General features: G+C 44.4%; 1 protein-coding gene across 6 annotated transcripts in view; it reads right to left on the bottom strand.

Moving 5' to 3' along the window:
• SLC32A1 (solute carrier family 32 member 1) overlaps positions 1-25,131 on the bottom strand; it is a 60,061-nt gene that overhangs the window by 1,926 nt on the left and 33,004 nt on the right. Inside the window, exons 1-2 of one of the 6 annotated variants that reach the window (XM_043527228.1) lie at positions 7,065-7,723; positions 1,967-2,736 (exon numbers count right to left, since the gene is read on the bottom strand). In XM_043527228.1, the coding sequence (XP_043383163.1) occupies positions 1,967-2,344 (378 nt within the window). In that variant the 5' untranslated portion in view covers positions 2,345-2,736; positions 7,065-7,723. Of the gene's footprint in view, positions 1-1,966; positions 2,833-5,491; positions 5,734-7,064; positions 7,724-25,131 lie in introns of those variants that run through there. The other 5 variants (XM_043527232.1, XM_043527229.1, XM_007057175.3 and 2 more) reach the window with 5 other exon arrangements.

Genomic DNA, 25,131 nt, shown 5'->3' with positions numbered 1-25,131 from the left:
ATACTGTATTGTTCATTTTAGCAAGAGACCACACACACACACACACAGCAGCAAGATCTCTCTCTCGCTCTCTCTCTCTCTCTCTCTCTCTCACACACACACACACACACACACGATTTTACTCGATGCAATCAGATCACAAACCAACAGCATGATCCTGCTTCATATAATCAGGTATGAGAGAGAAATTAAAAATGAAATTGGACAAGGATTCCTGCTTCACTTGTCCGTCTAGAACTCTTTTTAAATGTCTGTATATTTCCTGAGCTGCTAAACTGAACTGAAGACGAGCATTTTAATTTAAAATAAAACCACATTTGATCAGAATTTGTTAAAAATCTGTATTCGGAAGGAAAGGCAGAGAAGTTAGTCATTTCAGAATTGGGAAAGGAATACTCCTCACTACTCCTCACGATTTCATAAAACATTCACTCTTTATTATTATTTTATTATTGTTGTTATTATTACTATTTCAATTTCCCAACCTCTGACTATCTCCTATCAACCTTTTAATTCCCCACTCAAACATATAGGACACTGAATCTGATCTCGATCAAAACAGAGACCCCATTTTAAGGGGCAACTCTGGGGAAAGGTTTGGAAATATTCATGTAGCCAGATTAAAAATCATTGGGCTGCGTCGCCACTTACAACACACACTCTCCGTGATGCAGTTGCTTTTGACACACTGAGGATGTCCCTGCATTTGAGAGTGCGAGTTGCTTGTGGGATCTGTCCGCATTATTAAGATACGGAGGGTGACACCTTTAAAAGTCTCTAGCTGCTCTCCCCCAAAGGACTCATTTCCCCTTCGAAATGGCCTATAATCCCGTAAGGAAACACGCTTTATCTACAGGATCATTCCGGAGCTAGAAAGTTGTGGGGGCGGGGGAGAGGGGGCGCTTGCTAGGACAGGCAAACCCACCACTGCTGTTCTCTTCGTGTGCATGGTGCCCAGAGGGAACGGGTCCAAGGGGGAGAGCATTGGTTTGGGAACGTTATCAGTACAAATGAACTACCAGACGGAAGCGTTTTAATAAGAGCTGAGAGACTCGCCAAACCGCTCCGGTTTTATTTGTGACGGGTAATCATTTCGGGGTGAAATGCGTAATATCCCACTATCCAGGCAGCCACAGGAGGAGGCTGGGGGTTGGAGGGGGGCACTAAATCCGCTCAAACCCCAAATGAAAATCAGTCACAAATACCCATCTCACGTTTCCAGCAGTGACTCTCCTGGCGAGTCAGGACTTTGGGAGAAACAGCGGCAATGGGCACCCCACCGTTCTCAGGGGCGCTCGTTTGCTTGCACAGCGCCCCGGTGAGACACTTGAACGCTCAGTGACCATGCCATTGTGGCTGTTCCCGTGATTTCTACCGAAATAGGAGAGAGTTGGCAAAAGCCACGCGCTCCTTCTCATTTTTAAACTTTACTGGGCGGCTTGCCATGTTGGGTGGAGTGGAAAAGGGGATGATCGGGTTTGTTTGTTTTTTAATTTCTTTTAGTAATTTACCCCCGAGCCCAAACCGAATTGACTCCGTCAAACCATAAAGGCAAGCATAGGGGAGTGGGCTGCATTCCCTATTTACACCCTCTGTTGGCCTGAGCTCTCTGTTCGCACAAGCGTTTTGCGCCATCAACATACAATTCCCGAGAGGAAAAAGCGCATAGAACTGGGGGTGGGAGGGGCTGACATGTTTGTGTAACAAGCACGATCTGAAACGATGTTGTGAGTTTGTGTGAGCGTGTAAACACCCGCACCTCACACACACAGACCCCCAACGCATGTGCCTGCCATGTCTGGCTGGTATGTTTCACGGTTCTGCGTCATACTATAGGCAGCAGGGAGATTTCATCCTCCCCCCACCCCCCCTTGGTTATTATGATGACCCTTATTCCCTATACATGCCTGCAAAGGTCACCTGCAGCACTGAGGGGCGTGCAGTGAGATGCCCCCCTCCCCATTACCTGGATTGCGTTGGTGACATTCCACCCAGCTTCCCAGGCCGTGATCTTTGGCTTGCCTTGGCCGGAGAGCTCCGAGCAGATGCCCTCGTCCTTGGAGGCGGACGGGGGCAGGGGACCCGTGCCATCCCTTTGGTAATGGATATCCCCTTCTAGGGGAGGCTCTGCTCCTTCTTCGCTGGCGTCCGACTTTAAGATGTCCATCTGAAGCCCTTGCCTGTGCTCCATGTCCAGGTCATCGCAATGAACAAAGCCCACCGCCTCTTCGTCGGTCGCCGCCTGGAAGCCCATCCTCGCAAACATGCCGCTCACTTTGGCCTGGGACTTGTTGGAAACCGAGGTGGCGACGTTGGAAAGCTTGCTCCGGATCAGAGTGGCCATGTTGACTGACTGCCTTGGGAGCCTCTGGCCACCAAGAAGCCGGCGATCCTCGGCACCAGGCGAGAAAGTTCTGCTACTCCGGGGCTGGCAAAGCCGCTATCTCCACTTCCTACCGCAATTGGACCTTCTCCCCTTCAGTGTCCCCTGGAGCATGACCCCGCTCGGGTTGAACTCCTTGGCACCTCCCGATCCACACCTCGCCCTCTTCCTTGTGCATATAGACTGGGGAGTGAAGTAGGGTCGCGGGGGGGGGGGTCTCTGCAGTGCTGGGAAGGGGGGGTCGGCGGTCTGGTGCCCAGCCTGTGCTCCAGAATATCCCTGTCCCCTCTGAGTAGCAGAGACGCGGGTCGGTTGTCTCCAGCCTCAGTGATGCCAGTCCAATGCAGAGGAGCCTAAGGGGAGAAAGGCAGGGGGACGTGGGATGATCACCAGATTGCCAACGCAAGCCTTTTGCTGTGCACACCACGTCTCCATCCCAATGCGCCCATCTATCAGAAAGAAGGGGAGAGGATTGCTGCATTTCTGAGGGAGGTACCACAGTCCTCATCAAAGCCCTTCTCCCCCCCCCCTTTACACAGCAACACCCACACCTTCTAGGCTCTGCCATCCACACTGCAGAGGGAGAGGGATAGTTGGCGGTGGAAGGAGATAGGAGGGTAGTTCCCCCTCACTGATTTATATGTACATCTATATTTATTTATCTATCTTCCCAAAGGAGCAGCCTAGCCCTGATTTGGGAGCCGATTTTCGCTGGCAAGACAGGGACCCAAAGAAAACCCCCACTGGAGGCTGGGAGCTTCCGCTTCCATCGTCTTGTCTCTCGAACGATTCCTGGGTGTAATTAATTTTGCTAGGAATCCGTGGATCATTTTCTGAGCCACGTATAGACAGAACACTCGTGCCATCCCGGCCAAAATACAGTGTAATGCACTACAGCCGTATGTGGGAAGCACAGACACCCAGATTTAAACGGCTACATACCTTCTTTCTATATTGTATAGCTAGATACAGATTCCTTGTTATTATATGTATATCATCCCCCTCTATGTACCCACACAGATCCCTTCTTATTGTCCATATAGTTTATATCTACAGTTTAAATGTAGATTTCTCATTATATGTATATTCTATATCTATATCCACATACAGATTCCTCCCTATTGTTCATCTATTTTATATGGAGAGATAGATTCTCATTATATGTATATTCATATTTATATAGAGGCAGATTCCTCCCTCTTGCCCATATATTTTAAATCTAGATTCAGATACAGATTCTACTTTTGTATACATAAATTCTATAGCTGTATGTAGGTACAGATTTCTCCTTATCGTCCATGTTCTATAACTACAGGGGCACATGTAGATACCACCTTATTACATATAGATGTATAATATACTTTAATTTTGTTTTCAAATGCTTGCATTTGTTTTTAATGCAACAGCCTTAAAATTATTCATAATTTTTATTTAACATATTTCCCTGGGCAAGAGATTACCCGGTATGGTGAAGAACTGAATAATCAGTCGCTTTGTTATTCCATTTGGGGAAACCTATAAGGAAATCTATACCCTTTTAAGGGAATGCGTAATTTTAGAGCAGTGTTGCTTAGGGGATGCCATCTTCCTTTCCTCCTGAATAGCTGGATAGGGTTTTTATTTCTATTTTATTTTATTAAGATGTTAAATGCAAGCTGTAAAAATCCACTTATTGTTTGCTGCTTTCACAAGACACAATATATATTTGATTTCTCTAGCAACTAAAATTATTTTTTTAAAAACTAACTTTTTTATTAAAGATAAGCAGAATTGTCGACACTACAGATTATTTTCCTACTTAAGTGTTAAAAGATAGGTGACTAATACAAATCTGATTGAACTGAGAAAAGGAATTGGATGTGAAATTAAGATGAAAACGACTAGAGGCTGAAGAAATACATCCACCACTTCTCGAGAGATGGAATTATATGTTAATAATAGGAACCGGTTAAAACAGGGATTTAATAGGCTACAGTGTAGCTGAATTGAACCAATAAGAACTGACACTAATTAGAGCTTCACCAGAATAAGAAAAACTAGTTATTTTATTATTGTTGTTATGTGCGTTGATAATTGTATCCTGATTTCCTTCTGTGATGTTCCTTCTTGGTGATCTCTGTGCGGACCTGGGTGCGAAAGGTCAAAGAGAACCCAAACAATGATGCTTATTTATAGCAAACGATTCTCTGCAAAAGAAGGAAGGCCCTGCGGTGCATGAGCAAAACAGGGCTCATCTCTGCCTTTGCTTTGGAGAAGGAATTATTACAAATCATTGCACAAATAGGTCGAGAAAGAGGAGCGCTGCCCATCTTTGATCCATATTTAGAACATGCGTTTGGAGCTACGGAATTATCAAGTCGCAACTAGAATTTAACTTACATTTTTAAAAATCTCCCTAACGGAGAAAAATTTCTGATCACAAATTTAGGTGTGATTTTTTAAATCGATTAACGGCTATTTCTCCCCCCCCCACACACACACACACTACCACTAAAAGAAAAATTATTTTTCTTTTAATTCAACAAGATTTTAATATGTTCTAACATACGATGGAATTTGTTGTCGAAAATGAGGTGGGAAAGGCATGTCTGGGGTTGTGCAGTTCATCCAAACCATATTTCTTAAACCCAACCCTGAGTTCTCTGATTTCCAAAACAGCATAGATCAAAGGGTACCAATTAACTTCATAGGACTTTAACTTGTGAAACTGACTTGAGCTGTAGTAAAGCCCTGAGAATTTTCCACATAACCCACAGAACGAAACACCTGATAATCCAACAAATATATTGTCTTTTGCTGGACTGTCAGCTCCGCTGCATTTTTTCCACCAGTCAGATAGCAAAGGAGCGGAAGAAAAGATTAATTATATAGTAATTTGATGGTTTTTCCAGTGCCACTTAAAATATCTTATTTCTTTCCTCCAGTTTATAATTGTTCATTAGCATTAACGAAAGAAAGAATTCTATTTGATTTTTTAAAAAATCTAATGTATCGACTAGCTATTAATTACTTATTATTTACAAACGTTAGGGAGCGTTAAACTAGCGATCCTATTTATTCTCTATTGAAAATAAACATCTGAGAAGAATGTAGATACTTGAAACTAACCTCTGGCTTCCCTCTTTGTTTCTCCGGTCCTTTTGGCTAGAAATGGCAAGCAGACTCCTGGTGCTAACAAAATATTTCCGTGAACGCCCCAGTAGTGGACTTTAGCTATTTCATCAAATGGCGAAAGCCCCATTTTTCCCATTAAGTGCTTTTAGTTGTATGATGTCAGTTGCACCTCCCTCACCAGAAAGCCACCAGCCAAATAAACCCTGGCCCAGCTCCCATCCCATCCACACCAAACCTAGGGCAGTCCTGACAGACACGGATGCAAATAAACAAACTCAACCCGGGACACGGCTAAATGTAGAGTCAAACAAACAGGGGGCCAGTGTAAATGGGGTTTCCCCCTCGCCGATTAATTTCTCCAGCTCTTTGTTTGAACCCAGATTCCCATCGTTTAAAGAGACCACACTGGCAATCGAAGCAGGATGGGGGGTGGGGGGGAGGTTCTGGGACCAAAACAACCACCCGTGTTTGGAGCTACTGGGGGGATTTTCGGGAGGTAAGAGCAGGGCGCTGGGTATCAGGGAGACTGGGGCTATGGCTCAGGGCTGGTGTACTGAGTCCAGTAAGCAAGGCTAGATGCCGAAACATGCCTCGCACAGCAGACACGGCTCGCTGGTCCCTAACACAGCACACGCCTTGCCTCCGTCTCCGAGCCCGTTACTTCTTCTCCCTCTTGCGGGGCATTAAGGACGCAGGGTGAATTCCTGACTCCTGTGATGTCAATGGCAAAGCTCCCATCGACTTCACTGGGGACGAGCTATATCCCACTATCTTCCTATTACACAGCATCATCCTGCACCTTATAGATAAACAGATGCATCTCTCTGCATATACTAGGGAACCACGAGTTTGTGTAATACGAGTTTGCTTGGTCACCCAGACAAGTCTCCCTTTCCCTGGTCCAGAATAATACAAGCACATCTCTCTCCTTCGCAGCTGTGGTTTGTTTCACTCACAGTCCCGGTCCTGTTCCCTGCAGCATCGGCTCCAAAGAAGAATGAGTCCAGATAACTAACTCGCGCCTCTGTGCAGCTCTGCAGTGTTACCAGGGAACAGAAACCAGGGTAACAGCAGCATCCGAACTAAGCTCCCGTTCCATCCACACTGGATTGGTGTCGAGTCCCAAGTGCCTGAACTCCTCGTAAAACGCCCATTTGTATAAACCGCTCCCCGACACAACTCGGACCGAAGCTAAGAAACGATACACAGATTCCTCGAGTATAACATGCCATCCCTATAAATTACATCTTTAAATGTAATCTGGATTTCCTAAACTGAGTTTAATTTTTTTAAATACAACTAAATTTAAAGTCCATCACCAGCTAAATGCTTTTTTTTTTTTTTTTTTTACATACGTACACACGGCACTCCGCTTCACTATGTTTAAATTCTACAGCAAAGGAAAACAAAAATCTTAAAAGGCAGTTTGCCTCTGAATAAAACTGAAAAACAAGCAACAAACTAACAGACAAGCAATACCTCCCCTAGAGGAAAAAGTCCCGATTTACAACAATCCCCACTGAAAATTTCTCTTCCCCCTCCGCCCGCCCGCCCCCACCCCCCATACCTGAGAATTCTGTCACAAGAAATTCTAACTTTCTCCTGGCTAGTTTGTGTACGTGCCTGAGTGAGTTTCTCCAGCAGCTTCCTTTAATGGATTTCTGTAAAACCTACCCTAAACTTTTGCCATGGTCTAAAGAATGGATTCAAGATATAACTGAAAAGAGAAAAAGAAAGAAAAAGAAAAAGAAAGAAAGAAAGAAAGAAAGAAAGAAAGAAAGAAAGAAAGAAAGAAAGAAAGACAAGCTGCAGAGAAGAGTTTTGACGTTTACCTATGCTTCTCTCTTCATCTTCGCCGGCAGTGCATTATTCCATTAGAAAGTGGGGGATGGATGAGGACCAGGGACAGCACAGAGAGAGAGAGAGAGAGAGAGAGAGAGAGAGAGACTGAAAAGAACTACGTCTACGTCACTCATGCTTCCCCCCCTAACTAATCATTATCCCCAAGCAGGATGTTACATCTAAACATTGCCCAAAGGTTAGCAGGTCTCCGGGGTGCATTTGATCCGCAACTAATTTGCGAACGGAGCTAAAGCAGAGCAAATAACAATTCCTAAGCCCCTGCTTCACAAAGACGGAAGGGTTTCCATTGGTTTTTTGTACGTTGCTTGGCTATATAAAAACAAAGACGTGGGTGCTTTTTGGAGCCTCAGTCACACCGGGCGCTGTCTGGAAGGGTCTTCCTTCCCACCCCTTGTATTTAAACAAAGCGCATCCCCTTTCCAGACTCAGAACAGGGCGAGTATCTGTTCCTAAAGGGAAAGCTAACTGACGCTGACCAGCTTGTCTGCTTTGACTGTAAGTTCTCGCTGAGCCTTGCCAATGTACCAGGAGATCTAATGGGAATGGAACTGCCTGGCAAAGCCTTCCATGGGTTAAATACACTCGTCCTTATCTACACAGCCCAGGCACGCTGAGATTTGCAGTTGCGGCTCCTGATTTAATAACCTGCGGGGAAAGGCTATTCATGACTACAAATCCTGGGGGCAGAGGAGCCCATACAAAGCAGGATTCCTCCTACAGCTGCTCTATGCACCGACTCTCCTAATATGAACTGCAGATGGGCATAGCTAGGCACAATCACCTTGCAAATGGGCTCTCAGCCTGGAAGCAGTTCTTATTCAGGAAGGGAAACTGGAAAAATATACGGCCCGGTGCAAAGTCAACGGGAGCCTTTCTACAGTTCTGTGTTGTAAATTTTTCAAGGGGTGTCTACGAGAGGAGAGGTTGTACAAGCCCTTTGCTCTCTGCCTCAGTTTACCCCCCTGTAAAATGGGCATTATAATGGGATTTACCAAAACCCAAAGGGTGCTGTGAGCCTGAACTAAAGGCTGCAAAGAGCTTGGAGAGCCTCAGCTGAAAGATTCCATGTTCAGGGTGTGATCATGCATCTAACCTGCTCCCAGTGCAACATACAAGAGATTTAGGTCTTCAGAAAATTAGACCTCAGCACACTGGCTCTGGTTATTTGTGTTCCATTTAGGAGCTAATTCTATAGTAATTTCTCCAGTCAAATAAATATACTGAGAGGTCAATTCCCAATTCCTTGCACTTCCCAAACTCCAATTGATTTGAACTGGAGAGTTGGGTGAATCACCACTGCAAGATCGCAAGGTGTGTATAAGTTTTCACTTGAAAATGATGAGTTTTGCTTTGATTTCATTTTAGCTGATTGGTGTACTAGATGGGTGAGAAACCCCATGTGACCAGAGAGAATTGTGGGTACTTGAAGGTGCGATTGATAGCATTTATGTGTAGTGAAAAAGCAACTGCCCTGTAAAATGTGTACGTACTCTGTACTCAGACATAGGAATGTATGTTTTGAAGTTTAGTGACGACGGTGCATACAGCAATTGTCACAAAAAGTCAACCACAGATATCTCCTAATTCTTAGTCTAGGGCAAAAATTGTGATATCTCGGATAGTATTCTGAGGTAACTGTTAGCAAGTGCTGATTTTAAGGGCCACTATTGAAATCAATAATTGTATCTATATTTATATATGGGTGTGGGTGTGTAGATTAGACCACAGAGGTCTGAAATGGCAAAGATTTACCAACCCATTGAGAAAAACTTGTACAGTATCTAGCTATCCCTCTGGTATTGTAAACACGCACCTTCTTGTTCTAAGCTTTCAGACATGAGTGGCTGTACAGTACAGAAATTCATTCCAGTTCTTTCTTCCCTCTCCAGCCCCCATTCCCCCACCTCAACAGAAGCCTTGGAGGTGAATTCTGACAGGATAATAAAGAGTTGCACAATACACTATAAAAAGGCAATTAGGTAAACTGCTGGATTGGGACAAGCCTTTGTGACCGGGTTAATAGCTCTGAACAGAGCTGGGAATTTCAAGAGGGTAGAGAAGGAAAAAGACGCTGATATATCAGTGTGCTTTGGGCTGGGGGGGAGGGAGTCGGCAACAGTCACCTAACTACATCTGCATCATTTGTGGAGGAGATGTATTGATAGTCTTCTTAGGAGGAGAAAGCCCTGTGAAATTCTACCGTATGTCCCTTCACGGGGGTAGATCTCTTGTTTGAACTCTGCTATAAAAGTTTATGGTGGAATCTGAGGGCACCTGTATTTGTATTATAAAGTTCTTTTTTATTAGCATCCCAGGTGATGGGATAAAAAGTTAGTGAAAGAACTGACGGTTTCCCTCAGGAACACACTACATCTGAGCCTTGCCAAAAGAAGTCGGTACCATTGCCCATCATCTAGTACCATAAAGCACAGAAATGTGGAATAACTACTACTGAGGTAAACTCAAGCTTCTGTTATTATGAATGAATCTTCATCAGCATAACATTAGCCTGGAACAATGCAAGGGTTGGCTATAGTAGAACCACTCTGTGAGTGGCTAGGTCCCCACCATCAGGACCAAATCCATCATCTTATGGTTTCCCAGAAACAAAGAGAAACAAAAAATAGACACTTGCAGTCAGTGAAGGACATAAATTCACACCGTGTAGAGGTTAAGCACAGGAGTTTATTACATACAGCGCTGACGGAGTGTCACCTTGCTTATTAGCCTTAGAGACACTGTTAATTAATTGATTACAATGAAATATATGGATTTTTTATGGGCGGGGAAAGTGATGGGGTAGGCAGTTTTACTTTTTTGGATAGGTTTAGCAGCAAGACATGATAGCATAGCAGCCAATGGTTAAAGGTTACATAATGTTTTGGCTTATGGTTTTAAGTTGACAAATTAACATTTAATTAGTACTTTAATAAATGTATTAGTATAAAATATATATGTTGAATTTTGATTTGTGGTCCATAGGAATGAAGTAGCTCCTTTGATTGTTCAACAGATATATATTTAGGGGTAAAAGCAAAGAAACAGTGAAAGTATATGACAATAAAGATTGTTTTTTAAGTTGTTTATTTGTGTTTTAAGGCAGGCATTGGTCCCTAGGAAAGGGAGGTGGGAGGACGCCATATTTTATACTGACATGCTTGAACCTTTTATAAACTCAAGGTTGGATGTGTGGGAAGAACATCTCCCTACAGAAGAAACTAACACAACATAAACAGGGCTTCTTTGTTCTATTTGCAACTTTGAATAAGACACAATTATTGCCCCCAGCACCTGGTGTTTTGCTGAGCAGGCATATTTTAGGAAAAACAAGGTTATTTTTGGTTATTTTGCCTTTTGTTTTAGCTATTACAAGGCCTCTGACCTCTTGACCAAACTCTGGACTTTGGGCCTGTACACAAATCCATATACCAGATTATTACATTAGCAATGGATTTTAACCCTTCAGTCAGAATCACCATTATTTTAGGTTAAGACAACAGCATAACAAGAAAAAACAAAAAGTAAAAGCTCCATGAGAAAGAGCACATAGTGCATGTCTTCTTCTTTTAACAATCTGCACAGAACATAATAGAGGGCAAACTGGCTCATACCAATGGTCCATCTAGCCCAATATCCTTTCTTCAGACAGTGGCCAGTACCAGATGCTTCAGAGGTAATGAACAGAGAAGGGCAGTTATCAAGTGATCCATCCCATGCCATCCAGTCCCAACTTCTGGCAGTCAGAGATTTAGGGACATTCAGAGCATGGGGATGAATCCCTGACTATCTTGGTTAATAGCCAACTGAACACAAAAATGACTGCCTGACTCTGTAAACAGCAGAATTCTTAAGATTTATAAAGGTGCAGTACAGATAAAACAAAGATATAACAGATGCATGACTAAAGGCATCACGGTTTTAGGTTTTAGCCTGGTAGGAATTTTGCCTGAGTAAGGACTGAGGAAAAACTGAGTAACATCTTACAGATTTGACCTCCATTTTTTTTTTTACACTTTTCAATATTTCTCCTCTGACATGAACAAAACTTCCCATGAATCTCTGTGATCTTCATACGCCATGCAAACAAATCATTGTGAACAACAAAATAAAAATCTTCCAAAAATGAGAATAAGACTAAAAAAATGTCCTAGGAGATATTTCTGTTAGGTGGGAATTAAATTTAATTGTGACCTTGGCTTTCCTGTTGAAATGAAAAGGAGGTGATAGTTGTTAGTGTTTATGAGATCAGATTCCCAAGTTCGCTGTGAAAATGGCATTTCTCCCATGGGTTGGATTCATGTTAATAGGGTTTTCATTGACAACATATATAAAGCTTCATCACTGTCAAATTAAATGAGCATTTAAATAAAATATTCATATTTATGCCTTGAGTAGTAGAAGTATATTTTCTAGGACACAATTATAGTGTCATTTTGAGAGTCGAGGAAAAGCATAGCATATGTATGCTTGGTAACATTTAAACCCTTCAAAATTCAAATTAAAAACTCAATGTTCTTTGCTTTCTGCTAGGATTCTGTAATCTGATCAATAAATTCCAGTCAGTTATCAAGACCATCAAAAAGGGATGAGGTCCATTTCTCCTGCACAAAACTGAACTGATGACAAAATTCAGGTCCCATTTGTAAACAGCTGCAGAAAATTGAGCATCAATATTTTACTGTAGTCTGGACAGCAACCACCCAACACACAGCACTCTTGGCCCCCTCTATCCCAGGCAGGTTGTTCCTGTGCAGAGTAGGAATACTCTATACTGGGGGTGAAGTGTCTGTGTGTGCTTAGTTGCTGTTACTAGGTCAAGAGGCAAATGCTCACAAATGTGCTAAATACACACTTCTGACCCATAGGCCTGCTCACAGGATGCCAATGCACAGGTCCTTTCATAGGAACAAAGGTGCATAGGAATTGCCATACTGAGTCAGACCAGAGATCCACCTGGTCTTGTGTCTTGTCTCTGACAGTGGCCAGAGTTACGTCAGAGGAAGTTGTAAGAAACTCCATCAAGGGCAGGTATGGAATAACCAGCCCATAGGATAAGTTACTTCCTCAGCAGTTGATGCTTGGCTCACACCCTGAATCTTCAAAGTCAGTATGCCTCTATTTTTTCTCCGTGGACAGTCTGGGGAATGACCTTTCTGTTGGCACTACAGGAGTCAGAACTGGGGCAGAACACTACTGCCCTTTGCTCCCTTGTGGTTCCTGGAGGCAGTGCCCAGCCCCCACCAACATTGTCCCTTAATTGTTATTTTTCATCCTTTATTTTGTATCCATTCTACAGTGAAGAAGGAAGGCCAACACCGTATTATTCAGACCTATCACAAATTTATTCCAGCTATACCCAAAAGCAAACCCACAGCAGCAGCCCACGGGAATGCAAGATCTGTCACTGAATCAGTATGTACGTTCTCCTGATGATATGTTCACAGCTAACATAGGGAAGCAGTCTGCAGATGTTATTGAAATGCTCCCATAACAGCAGAACAAGAATACACCATACCATATATTACCCACACCTGCAGGTTCTGAGATTAGACTATTAAGGGCCACATTCTGAACCAGCCTCAAATTAGCCTATAATTTTGCACTTCTGCTTTTAGACTCACAACTGACTTTGCAAGCAAATATTAACATTCCCCACTCTCGAATTTTGCATGTGTATGTAAATTGGGCAGCTGGGTACCTGGCTACATGATACACATGAGCAGATGACTGTGCACATGTTCAGGGTGCTTGCCCACTTTTGTGCAAATCTAGGAGTGCGTAAATTAAAGAGGGTGCTGTAAATTTGGACCTGAAGTTTTTAAAAGCCTTTGTGTAAAAGCAAAGTGGGGAAAGAATTAGGGGGAGAAAAAGAGGAAGAAATATTCCCCAGAATATTTATTCACGCTTGATGGACCTGAGCACCAGAACAATACAGTTTCCAATATTGCATTGCTTGCTTAAAGATAATGACACGTGCTGGAACGGTCATGGAGGGATTGTGAAGGAAGCTCCCTCCCCATCACACTTGCCTACTCCCCACTTTCCACACTGCCAACACCTATTTTTCTTTATTTAAATTTTATTTTTTGAGACCATCTCGGTCTCACCGTGGCTGATCTATGTCAGGACAATTGGCTGTACAGGGAGAATGGCCAGATAAAAACCGCACTTCTGTACTTATCCTTTCCCATAAGGCAATAACAAGTGTGGCAAATTGCCGGTACGATTATGATGGGTCCCGGGCTTCCTCTTCTTGGGGGCGGGGCGGGGTCAGGGCACAGTTTCTTGCCTCTGAACTAGGGTATTTACTGTCCCACTAGTAACCCAGAGAAGGATAGTGGAGAGGGAGGGACACAGGCCCGCCATCTACTCCGGGTCCCAGCCTAGGGGCCCTAGGGATAGTAGTAAACCACTTGAACTAGTGCTTCCTTCCCATGGGCTACTTCCCCCTCCTGCTCTTCAGTTTGTTAGGCTTCCTGCCCTCTCTCTCTCTGCACAAGCCGGGCGTCTCTTTCCCTAGGGTCTTGGTCTTCTAGCCAGTCATGGCATTTCTCCAAACTTGCCTCTACATCAACTCCTCCAAACTGCTCTCTGCTCCAACTCCTTCCCCTGTCTGACTGAAGCAGGGGGTTTTTATCAGGTGACTAGCTTCAGGTGCTCTAATTGACTTCAGGTGCTTTTAATTAATCTATAGAAACCTTTCTTCCCTCCACAGGGAATAAGGCTTCTCCTCATCCTGGGACTTACACATATCTCCTATATCACTCTCCTGCTGCTTTCTGGCCACGCTGTATCACACAAAGGACAAGCAATGAATTTAACAGGGCAAAAACAATTAGAAATATATAAACATAAATACCACTTTTTAATTCAACAATTAACTCGTGAAACTCATTGCTGTGGGACACTAACCATGCAGATATTTTCAGCAAGATGAAAAAGAATATCAGCTGTCATTACACTACTCAGGATAACAAACACAAGGGCAACCAAGTATCGTGATTCACAGCATGTAGTGCTCACCAGCTGGGCTTGGAAAGTAATTTCCTTCCGTAATATTGTATGATACAGTTGGCACATTACATGAGGGCTCTGAAGGCTTTCTTTGAGCATCTGTTGTGGTACTGCCCATGCCCTGAGAATGAACAGGGAACCTGATAGACCATACGTATGTGTTGTGGGAGGACAATTCCTGTGTCCCTAACTGTACCTAGCTTAAGCAACAGAAAACAGGAAAATGGCAAATGGCATTTTTAGAAACTTTCATATATTTACAAATAGTAATACTCTGCACTTCTGTAGCACCTTGTATCCCAGGATCTCAAAGTGCTTCACAAACACTAACAAAGATACAGGGTTGTTGTAGTCATGTCGGTCCCAGGATATTAGAGAGACAAGGTGAGTGAGGGAATACCTTTTACGGGACAAACGTCTGTTGGTCCGAGAGACAAGCTTTCAAGCCAGACAGAGCTCTTCTTCAGATTATTTGGGACCTGAGGACGAGCTCTGTGTAAACTTGTCTCTCTCACCAACATAAGTTGGTCCAATAAAAGATATTCCCTCACCCACCTTGTCCCTAGCACCCTGTGCAGCTATGTAGGTGAAATCCCCCTTCAACAGAAAAGGAAACTGAGGCACAAAGGTAGCAACAAATCAGTGGATAAAACAGGAACAGAACCTAGCTCTCCTGACCCACACCCTGTGTTTTTTCTCTAGCTAGGTATTTTATGGTCCACAACACTAGCCTCTGAGCACTTTGCAAAGATTCATGAATTCATCCTCACATCGCCCCTGTAAAGTAAAGTATTATCATCCCCATTTCACAAATGGGCAAACGGAGACACGGGGAGGTTAAAGAGCCTGATTTTCGGCAGTGATGAGTACCCCCAGCTGCCTTGGACTTCGATCGGAGCTGCTGGTGCTCAGCCCCTGTGACAATCAGGCACTAAGTTGGTGTCCTAAAATCACGCAGACTTTGGCTGAGCCAGTGATGGTACCAAGAACTCCTGAGCCCCCATCCCGTGCTTTATTCACAAGACCATCCTTCCTTTCCTTTAAGTCCTAGGCTGTGACTCCTCTCTCTTAACTGTGCGTTCCTCCAGAATGACAATCCCTTTCTTTCTTTCTTTTTTCATTTAGTGAGTGGCTCAGTGCTTTTCATTGCATCTTTCCTTGCCTTTGCCATCTACCCTTTTCCAGTCCCTCTCAAGCCCAACCCAGCCCACAGCCCACCCTAGCAGTGATTGAACGGTGCTCTATTTTCTCTGTGTACCAGGCCAGCACTTTTATTTTTTCCCCATCTTCCATGGGAACTAGCAAACACACGTCTACTGTACATAACGTCGGTGCCTGAGGCTCCCAGGGGCTCAGCTGCACATTTGCGACGGCTGATCCGTCTGTTGAACATGCCAGTGGCCTCACATTGGATGATTTGGGAGGGAGAATCCATTAAAGAGAGAAAGTCACTCTGCAATGAAGATCAGCATGGTTTGTTTTTTCTCTCCATGCTGCTTGTCTTTCGTCTTCTTCCCTTCTGTAATTGAAGGTGAGTGGCTGATGAGAGGAATCTTGTGGCTGTTATTTATATCCACTCCCAGCTCTCTTCTCAAGGCTGTGTTTAAACAGCAACAAAGAAACACACATCTTTGTGACCCTGTCGTGACTAGGAATAAGGTGGTACCCCTTTAAGTCGTTTATGAGCTCTCGAGTGGTGCTCACCATGTTCTGTGTTTTAGAAGTTGCCAGAATCCTGTCACAAAGCAACAGGATGTGCAGAGCCAGGCCTTGTGTGTTTGTGTAGAGTTAGCAAACAAGGTTATTTGGCACCCGGCTCTGCCCATATGGTTCCCCCATATTGCTGATTGTTGTGTAAAGAGTGAAAAAGACACAACAGCCCCATGGGCCCATAACGAACATGGTGTTTTAAGGCTAAATGGAGCTGAGATGCACTAATATTTTAGGGATTCACTGTGGAATCTGAGCCGCTTCCAGTCACAGGCCCCATCATCCTGATTTTATATATCATGATTTATCCACCCTGTGCATGAAAGCTCAGAAGCTCTAGCTCCTTCTCTGGCAGTGGGCTGAGAGAGAGAGAAAACAAAAGGCCATCCCATCCAGATTGCCCCCTCCAGGAGCAAAACCTAAAGAGAAGGAAACTCACAGTCTGATCCTTCTCTGTGGAATCATAGCGTCCCTATTCAGCTATAGCACTTAAGCACATGTGTCCTATTATTATTTGTTTTGCAGTAGATCTAAGGAGACAACCCCACCCCCATCCTGGTCAGGGCCTCATTACACCACCCACTGTACAAACGCAGAACAAAAAGACGGTCCCTGCCTCCCCGTTACTTCCATTGTACTTCCATTGTCTTGCACTGGCACTGAGATGGCCCAGCTGCTGAAGAGGGCTTTTCCATCTCTAACACCCAAACCCACAGCAACTTCTGCTATTGAACCATTCGCTCTTGTTCTGGTTGAGACAATTTCTGTCATCCTCATACCGCAGCTGCAGTATAAAGATCTACACACAAACTGCATTAGATTCAAACCATACTTTCATCCTTCTGCCCATGCCCTCCATTCCCCATTTCTCCACCATGGAAGGGGCTCTGTTTACATCCCATTCCCCTTCTGCCATGTGCCAGGGCTCTATGTATCCCTCATATTCCCTTTCCCCCATACCATTGTCCCCTATTCCTGTCCCCATGCCATTGGCTTTGTGTGCACCCTCCCCTCACCTGCTGCCACTGTTATTTCTTTTCTTTCTGTCTAGGAGATAGATTATTCAGGGTGTCAACATTTTAAAACTGTATTGGAACAATGGGCAGAGTTGAAAAGGGAGGTATCGTTATGCCAGTAGATATTAATGGCTGTCATCCACTGGTTCTTTTATTTATAGACAATTGCAGAGGAGGTTGAAGCTGGTAGGTCTGCTAATCAGATGCCAGAACATTCTCTACTTGTTCCCCGTTTTTCCCCCGTTCCATTTTTCTGATTTTCACCAAAAAATCACTGATGCCTAGAATGTTCCCTAAACTTTGGGAATTGATCAGAGGCAGCATTCAAAAGTTATTGCGTAACAGATAGTCAGGCAGACAACCAGAGAAATGCACTGAGTTGATTGTAAGACCTCGCTTCGCTAGACCAAGAGATGAAAAAGTTCTGTAGAAGGGCACAGTGCTAGTTTACATGTGGAAAGTGAAATGTTTACATGTGGCTTCTGGCAGAAGCACCTGCCCTGCAGTCCTGGGCCCTGGTTCCTCTGCTGCATTCTCTGTTTGATGCTGCAGGATATTGAGCACTCTGGTCCTGACCCACCAAAGCACTTGAGCATGTACTTAACTTTAAGCATGTGAGTAATCCCACTGAAATCAACAAGAATTTTTGCATACAAAAACATTTTGAATAAAACATTTTTGTTATTTTAGAAATTTTTCACAAAATATCCGTCTCTTTTCTTGATCAGCTCTGGAGAAAATATGTGTATTTGGGGTGGGAGAAAGCTTAGGGGGAAGCAGAGAGGGGGATGTACAGAACCTGCTAAATATCACAGAAAACCATGGAACTTCTCAGTCCCCATCATAAATTGTGGCTACACGCACGCTCTACCCCCCTTCCTCCACAGCACAGACACATTCAAAAGCTTGTGACAGTGTCTGGAATTAAACATATGATTACAGCCTAATGCTGTTATATGCTTTGCTTACACACACACACACACCCCCTGTCCACACTAGACTGAAGACTTGTGGTAGCACCAGCTGCATTACAAAACAGCACATGACTATTTTCCAACACAGTTGTCAGTAGAATGCTTCAAACAATCTCTCTCCTCCACCTCTGGCTTCTTCCTACCGGGCTCGATTTTGCCCTTGATATATGACCTATAGTAACTTATACTCTGTGTATGTGATTAGATAGATGGATATAACATGGGTGCCCGATATAAGACCCAGTACAAGTGCAAACACAGGAGGGGATATTTTAAAGATGAACAGTGATATGCACCAACATACTTTGGAGTCTATTTTGAACCTGTTGCCACTCTCCCTGCTTTTCACTCATGCTTAATACCAACCAAGCAGATAAGAGGTTATTTCTTGTGTTCTGATGCATCTGTCCATCCTTTTGGGGGATTTTTTTTTATTGTGGCCTGCAATGCTATTCCCTTTCGTTCCTCCTCACCATGAAAAGACACTTAAAGGAATGTTAAGGTGGCCAACCCTGAAGATGACCTATCTTTAAGACAACAGAGTGGAATTTCAGGCCACATGCCACACCTGCTACACTGGTTACTGTGTGTCAGCCATTATGGGTAACTTACGAAGGCAACAACAGATAAAAAGCAAACAGCATCACTGAGAGAGGCCTCTGCAAAGCACTTCGGTGAAGCAAAGCAGAGAAATCAGGGGATTGCTCCAGACTTCTGCAGCATCAGGAAGAGACGAGGAGACTACAGTCTCAGAAAATAAGACAATAATAAAGTAATCAGTACCATCTTTTTTTTTTTTAAATGAACTCACAGGAGCAGGTTTTCTCCCCACTGCCCCTCCCTTTCCTGGTTTCCCATAGCTCATCTTTCACTTTGTCATGCAATTCCCTGTTGGCCAGATGCAGTCTGCTTCATTCCCTTTTTCCATTACACACTCGACTGAGCTGAGGACGAAAGGACCCCTGGATTCCAGCAAGAAGGTAATTAATTGACTTTCTGCTCTCATTGCTATGCGGCAAAGGTGGAAGCCACAGCGGCTACAGTTCATTTTCAATCCAGGAAGATCAGCCATGAATGGCATCATTATAGAGATGATCATCTGCCTACTCTAATGACATTGACTCAGGCACTGGGCAGTCTCCGGGAGAGGAGAAAGCTGTATAAAGAGATCTGGGATTTTGGGTGAAACACACACCTTTAACCTATCAGCCAGGTATTAGCAGGTGTAGCATTTTCCTGGCCATTCTCGCTCCATTTCCTGTTTGACTCTCTTCAAAGCACAGCCTGAACAAAGATCCCAGCTGCAAAGCTGCCAGCCACTCACTGACCTGTATTCCCCCCAAAGGTGAACACGCTAAAACAAGAACTAGCTTCAAGCAAAATAAATGGCTGCTCTTGCATCAAACACAGGTCACAGGATTGCACTCACCTGTTCCACTCATTAGAATTCAGCATATTCCAATTTTCTGGTAAACAGTCATCATCTCAGAATTATTTACACACAGTACGTTTGTATGGGATGGTTTTGTACTAGACTGGGCTGGTATGTGTAATTTAAGGTTAGGGGATTTTCAAAGGTGCCCAAGGAAATTAGGTACCCAACTTAATAGCATTCCCCTTAAAGTACATGCATGCTCATGGTAAATTTGCTAAGGTGACTAACTAATAAATTCCAATAAAATATGGTTGGATAGAATTTCTCAGCTCAGAATAATAATAATAATTCTATTGTGGCAGCGATAATGGGACTACCCACATGAAATGAAGTTACACACATGCTTAAGTGTTTGCAGGATCACTTCTGTGTCAAATGCAGAGCCAGGAACAGAAGCCAGTAGACATACCCATGCTAGCTCTGATTGAGCTAGCTCACTAAAAGTAGAAGTGTAGCAGTGGCAACATGAGAAATGGGACGGGTTAGGGGCCCTGAGTATGCACATAGGATCTCAGATAGGATCATACACAGGACAGCTAGCCCCTCCCACAATGTGTGTGACCATGACAGCACTTCTATTTTTAGCATGCTAGCTTGATCAAAGCTAGAGTGGGTATGCCTGCTTGAGCTGCAGATTACCACCTCCAGCTCCAATGTAGACATACCCTAAGAGTACGTATACACTGCACTCCACTGGTGGTGATGTGTAGGGTATGTGTAGCTACACACCCCAGTGAAACGCAAGCTACATCCACATAGTGGTGTGTAGCTCTGAAAAGGGAGGAGGCAGCAAGGAAAGGCTCTGGCAGCGCCTTTCCCTGCAGTGGGGGGGCAGCGGGACACTAGACTGCTAAAAATAGCAGTGTAGACATGGGATGCACTGGTTGGGCATGTAGAGAACTACACAGGGTACATACCTTCAGGGTTCTTTACTCATCTAAGCAGTGCCTCCCTGTCTACACTACGCAGTGTATGTACTCCATTCTCCTCCGTGAGGAATGGGCAGTGCAGACATACCTTAGGAGAGGGGAGCTACTCGCAGGCTACTCTTCTTAGCTTTAGAACCTACCCATCCCCTCCAGCTGAAAGAGCCCAAACCTATCCATCTTCAGGGCCTGTCCCTTTACCCAGGCTTTTGGGGATAGAAGGTCACAATAAGGAGTGGTAACTGTCATAAGGGATATTAGTTGGGTTTTGATTTAACCCTTAGCTAGTTATTTTTCTGGTCTCAGGTTGAGGCCTAGCTGCCAGCTTCATCTTTTCATGGGATTTTGGTTTTTAACTTATGACGAAAACACCCAGAGTCAGATTAGTAAAGTATTTAGGTGCCTAATGATATAGCGAGGCAGTTATTAGGATTTTCAAAAGCACGTAGGCTCCTAATTTCTATTGGTTGCTCTGGAAAATCCCACTGGGCACTTATCTGTACCTTTAAATCCCTACATACCTTTGCAAATCTGGTCTCTGGGGCCCAGGATAGAGGCCTTTTTTGTGTATTAGAAACCAATATAGATAAATACTCATCTTTAATGAAGGTAACCTCTCTGCACCCCAGATCAAGGAAAGGTACATATTCTGACAGAGGATGATGAAACATATGAAAATAAGAGGCTCTGTGCAGGAGGCTCTGTGTTTGAAACTCGCACGAGCCTGGGTATCTTCTCACCCAGAAAGCAGGCTCCAAGAGGAAGTTGGCATATCCAAGCAGAAGAAAGGTTGCCTTTGTTTGGACAGATGTTACTCTAAAAATCCAAGGGTGTTATTTAGCCACATTCATCCACATAATGACTTTTCACAGCACTGGAGTTTGGGGAATTCATTACAGTCCCCCTGAGCAATCAGTTGCTCCTCTAAAACCCTGCTTCACTTTTAATGATTTCTCACTTCCCTGCAGTATAAAGCATCAAGCCCCATAAGGGCCTAATGCACTATTTGCCTGAGAAGGTCAGTAGCAGAATAAATATTTGCATCTCATTCAGGGCTTTATAAAAATTAAAGTTTTATTCCATAATCAAAATCAGTCTTTTTCCTTCTGGGTGTTTTTGTTTGTTTGTTTGTTTATTTGTTTTTGTTCCTGCTACTATTGGACAGTTTCCTTTGATTTCTAATTGTGCACCGTGCCAAAGCCTTGCTGTTTGTATAGGGATGTATCGGTGAAGGTTACGCCTTGCTCAAAATTATGCCCTAGTGGTGGCACACTGAGGTTTTATTTTCTCTCACCATTCTTAGCAGTCACTACCAGTGTAAGAATTTAGTCTTACCCGCATATTTCATGGGTTGAAATGGGAGCAAAGATTGAGCAGGAGCCAGTATTTCTCCAGCTGCTCGCCAAGGTGCAGAGGGCAGAGAGGTCTGTTTCGAGAGAAGGAATTCTTAGGTACCAAGATGATAGGTGCCTTAGAAATACCATAGAGAGAAAGAGTGATAGATGCTACCCCATATGTGACCTGACTGGAAAGTACAGATGTCTTGGATACCGTCCCACAAAGACTCAGCTCCTTCCAAACAGAGGGCCAGATTGTGTCCTCTAGATTGACAACCAGAGAGGGTTATCTGCTTGCAGATATGCACTCTTCTGCATGGAGGTGCTGCTCGTTCACTGCCACTACACTGTTCCCTCTACTCCAGATCCTGAAGGTCTGGGGTCTGCGTTGGGGACAGGGACAGAGACTGCATGGAGTGTGGGAGAAGAATGGGCAGGGTAGGAATGAGGTCAATGCCCATTGTCCATCCCCTCTCCCACTCCCTGGAAATTACTCAGGAACAATAATACAACCCTGGGAAGTGGTGGCAGGGAGGTTGTATTCCAGTTCCACAGCCAGGGGCTGTATTATCTTTGCTGTATCGCGCCCACCAGGTTCTGCAGCCAGCAGGGAATCTCTAGCAACATGATGGCTAGGTAACCAGAGGGGCTTTTCCAGAGCACTGATGGCCATGGCTTCACACAGATCTCTGTGGAACTGCCAGGTTTCAGAGCATGCCCCACAGCTTTTCCCATGGAGGAGGAAAATCACCAATGTACAGTTCCCTCACATCCCTCTTCTGCAGGTTTTCATGGGAGGGCGTGAGCTGTGCCATGGGGTCTTCCATATTTGCCCATCTGTAGGGAACCCTTACTTTTAGATTATTCCTAGAAGTATCCAGAGGCAGCTGGTCCAGAGCATCAGGGATTGGATTGATCCAGTACATGGCAAGTCACCATACCAGCACTTCTGTGGTGGTCCAAACAATCACTGTCAGCATGAAAGCTGTCGTCATTTAAAATAATTACACCTCTGGTCCTCCTGTCTGGAAAGACCTCATTCTGCCATGAGTCAAATGCTGATGCTGCAGCCCGAGTACGGCAACAGTCTTATGAGCTGGGTTAAACCTTGTTATAGGTTGAATTAAAACCTGGTTGAAAGTGATGCATGAATATGCTCCTCATTTAAGATAGTGGGAAGAGACAGTTAAGGGGCCTCACCTAAAACAAGGTCTAATAGAATCTGCCCAGAAATTAGCACCATGTGGATGGAGGGGGTTCCACTAGGTATTGTTCTGACGGGGGGCAAAGGGGAGGGAAGGGGCAGACAGAACAGAGAGAAAGGGAAAAAAGCAAGAAAGCCAAGCAGCAGCTGGTAAGCATGATGTGACCCTGGAAAAAGGCAGAGAGAGCTTTTGGGTGTGATGGATCACTTGATGATGACCTGTTCTGTTCATTCCCTCTGAAGCACCTGGCATTGGCCACTGTTGGAAGACAGGATACTGGGCTAGATGGACCTTTGGTCTGACCCAGTATGGCCGTTCTTATGGTGTTCGCTAAAGTGATTCGGGGCTGTAAGCCAAGAAACTGCTCCTTTTGTTCTTGGTTTCTCCTGAGTTCAGAGAAGCAGAACTTGGTATATTTCTTGTAAATAAACAAGTTTGCAGAGTTAGATAAGAAGAGATGCAGCAGAAGAAACGGGCACAGCCTCAGGGAAAGTAACAATATTGTGTGAAATTTGCCCACCCACTTTCAGATGTCCCCAGACTCCAGAAAGAGTGGCTAATGGACTAGTGGTTGTATTCTTCTTTATGTCAAATGCCCTGAGGGTGACCAGACAGCAAATGTGAAAAATCAGGATAGGGGATGGGGGGGTAATAGGAGCCTATATAAGAAAAAGACCCCAAAATTGGGACTGTCCCTATAAAATTGGGACATCTGGGCACCCTAAATGCCCTAGACCAAATTTATCCATGGCATTACCTCAGTGGTTAATTCGATCTATTTTTCTTACAGTCCTGGATTCTTTCCGATGTCTTTTTCACCGGGGGGCCTCAGGAAGCTGTTTGGGTGGATACTGGAATCGCAGCCATCTTTTAGCATCCATAAATATTTACTCCAAGTGCCTTCTCTCGGATTAGCAAGCTGAATTGCAGCCGCACAGCAGCAGCAGCCAGCTATGAATTGCGCCTTCCAGACCTGTTGGCCTGCGTAGCTCTTAAAGCGACCAGCACAGGACATTTTGTTCCAAAGCTGATACGATGTGCGGTTATTGTTGTGACCAACTGCCAAACGCACAGTGTACACAGACCAGGGGTCTGTGATGATGTAGATTGCAGGTCAGGAGCAGCTGAGAGCAATGGGGAATTATTTTCTCATCTTATCTCCTTGCTTTGTCCAATTCATGCCATCATTTCAGTTTGCTCCCGGCTTGGCAGGTCCCAGAAGGATACATCGCTGTCAGAGTCACTCACCAGATAAGAGGGTCCATCAAACAAATACATTTGTGTGGTTTCTTTTCCCCTCTGCTCTGCACCGGCAAAACCATTACGCTGTGTCACTTGCATCTAACAAGATTGGAGAGGAAACAAATCCAAACAAATGACGTTTCTGAATGTATATTGGTAGATGGAGCTGTAGTATTCCCTGGATAAAGAATCATAGACTTCCCACTGCACAGGGCTTCTATCGCAGTGCACAGGATTATGCTGAAACACATGATGGCATTCAGCAAGAAGCAGTGTAGTAATGATAGTGACCAAGGGTGAAATCTGGCCCTGCACAGAGAGCTTGCCCATGTCCTATAGACCACCCATGTCCTAGATAAATCCTGTTTGGAAGACATGAGACTGAAGTGGTGCATAGGCCTTTGGCTGGCTCTCCGTACATCCAAAACAAAGTGTCCATTTTTCTGTTTTGGGAAGGCACTTGTGAACATTATGAACAAGATTCTGCCATCCTTACAAGGAGGAGGAGAGGTCTTCTTTATGGAGCAAGCTTATCCTTTTTGGGGCAGATCCTCAGCTGGTGGAACTCATGGAGCTATGACAATTGATACCAGCTAAGAATCTGCCCCCTTTAATTCTAAGGCAAAGTCTACACTACAAGCGAGGGGTGTGATTCCCAGCTCACATACACATGCCTGCCCTAGCTCAATGAGAGGTAGCGTGAGTATAAACAGTAGCGTCGCCGTGATCACATGGGCAGTGGCGGCAGCAGCATGGTTCAGCCGTGCTGAGTACAAATCCGCCTGACCCTGGTGGGTAAGGACGTAGCACAGCTGAGACATGCCATCACAGCTATGCTCTTATTTATATTCATGCTAGCTCTCACCAAGCCAGGGCAAGTATGTGTACCTGAGCTGAGAATCGCATCCCTGG

The sequence above is a fragment of the Chelonia mydas genome, chromosome 13 (assembly GCF_015237465.2).
Source record: "Chelonia mydas isolate rCheMyd1 chromosome 13, rCheMyd1.pri.v2, whole genome shotgun sequence".
Taxonomy (NCBI): domain Eukaryota; kingdom Metazoa; phylum Chordata; order Testudines; family Cheloniidae; genus Chelonia; species Chelonia mydas.
The sequence above is the reverse complement of the archived record's forward strand: the minus strand, read 5'-3'. Positions and strand labels throughout refer to the sequence as shown.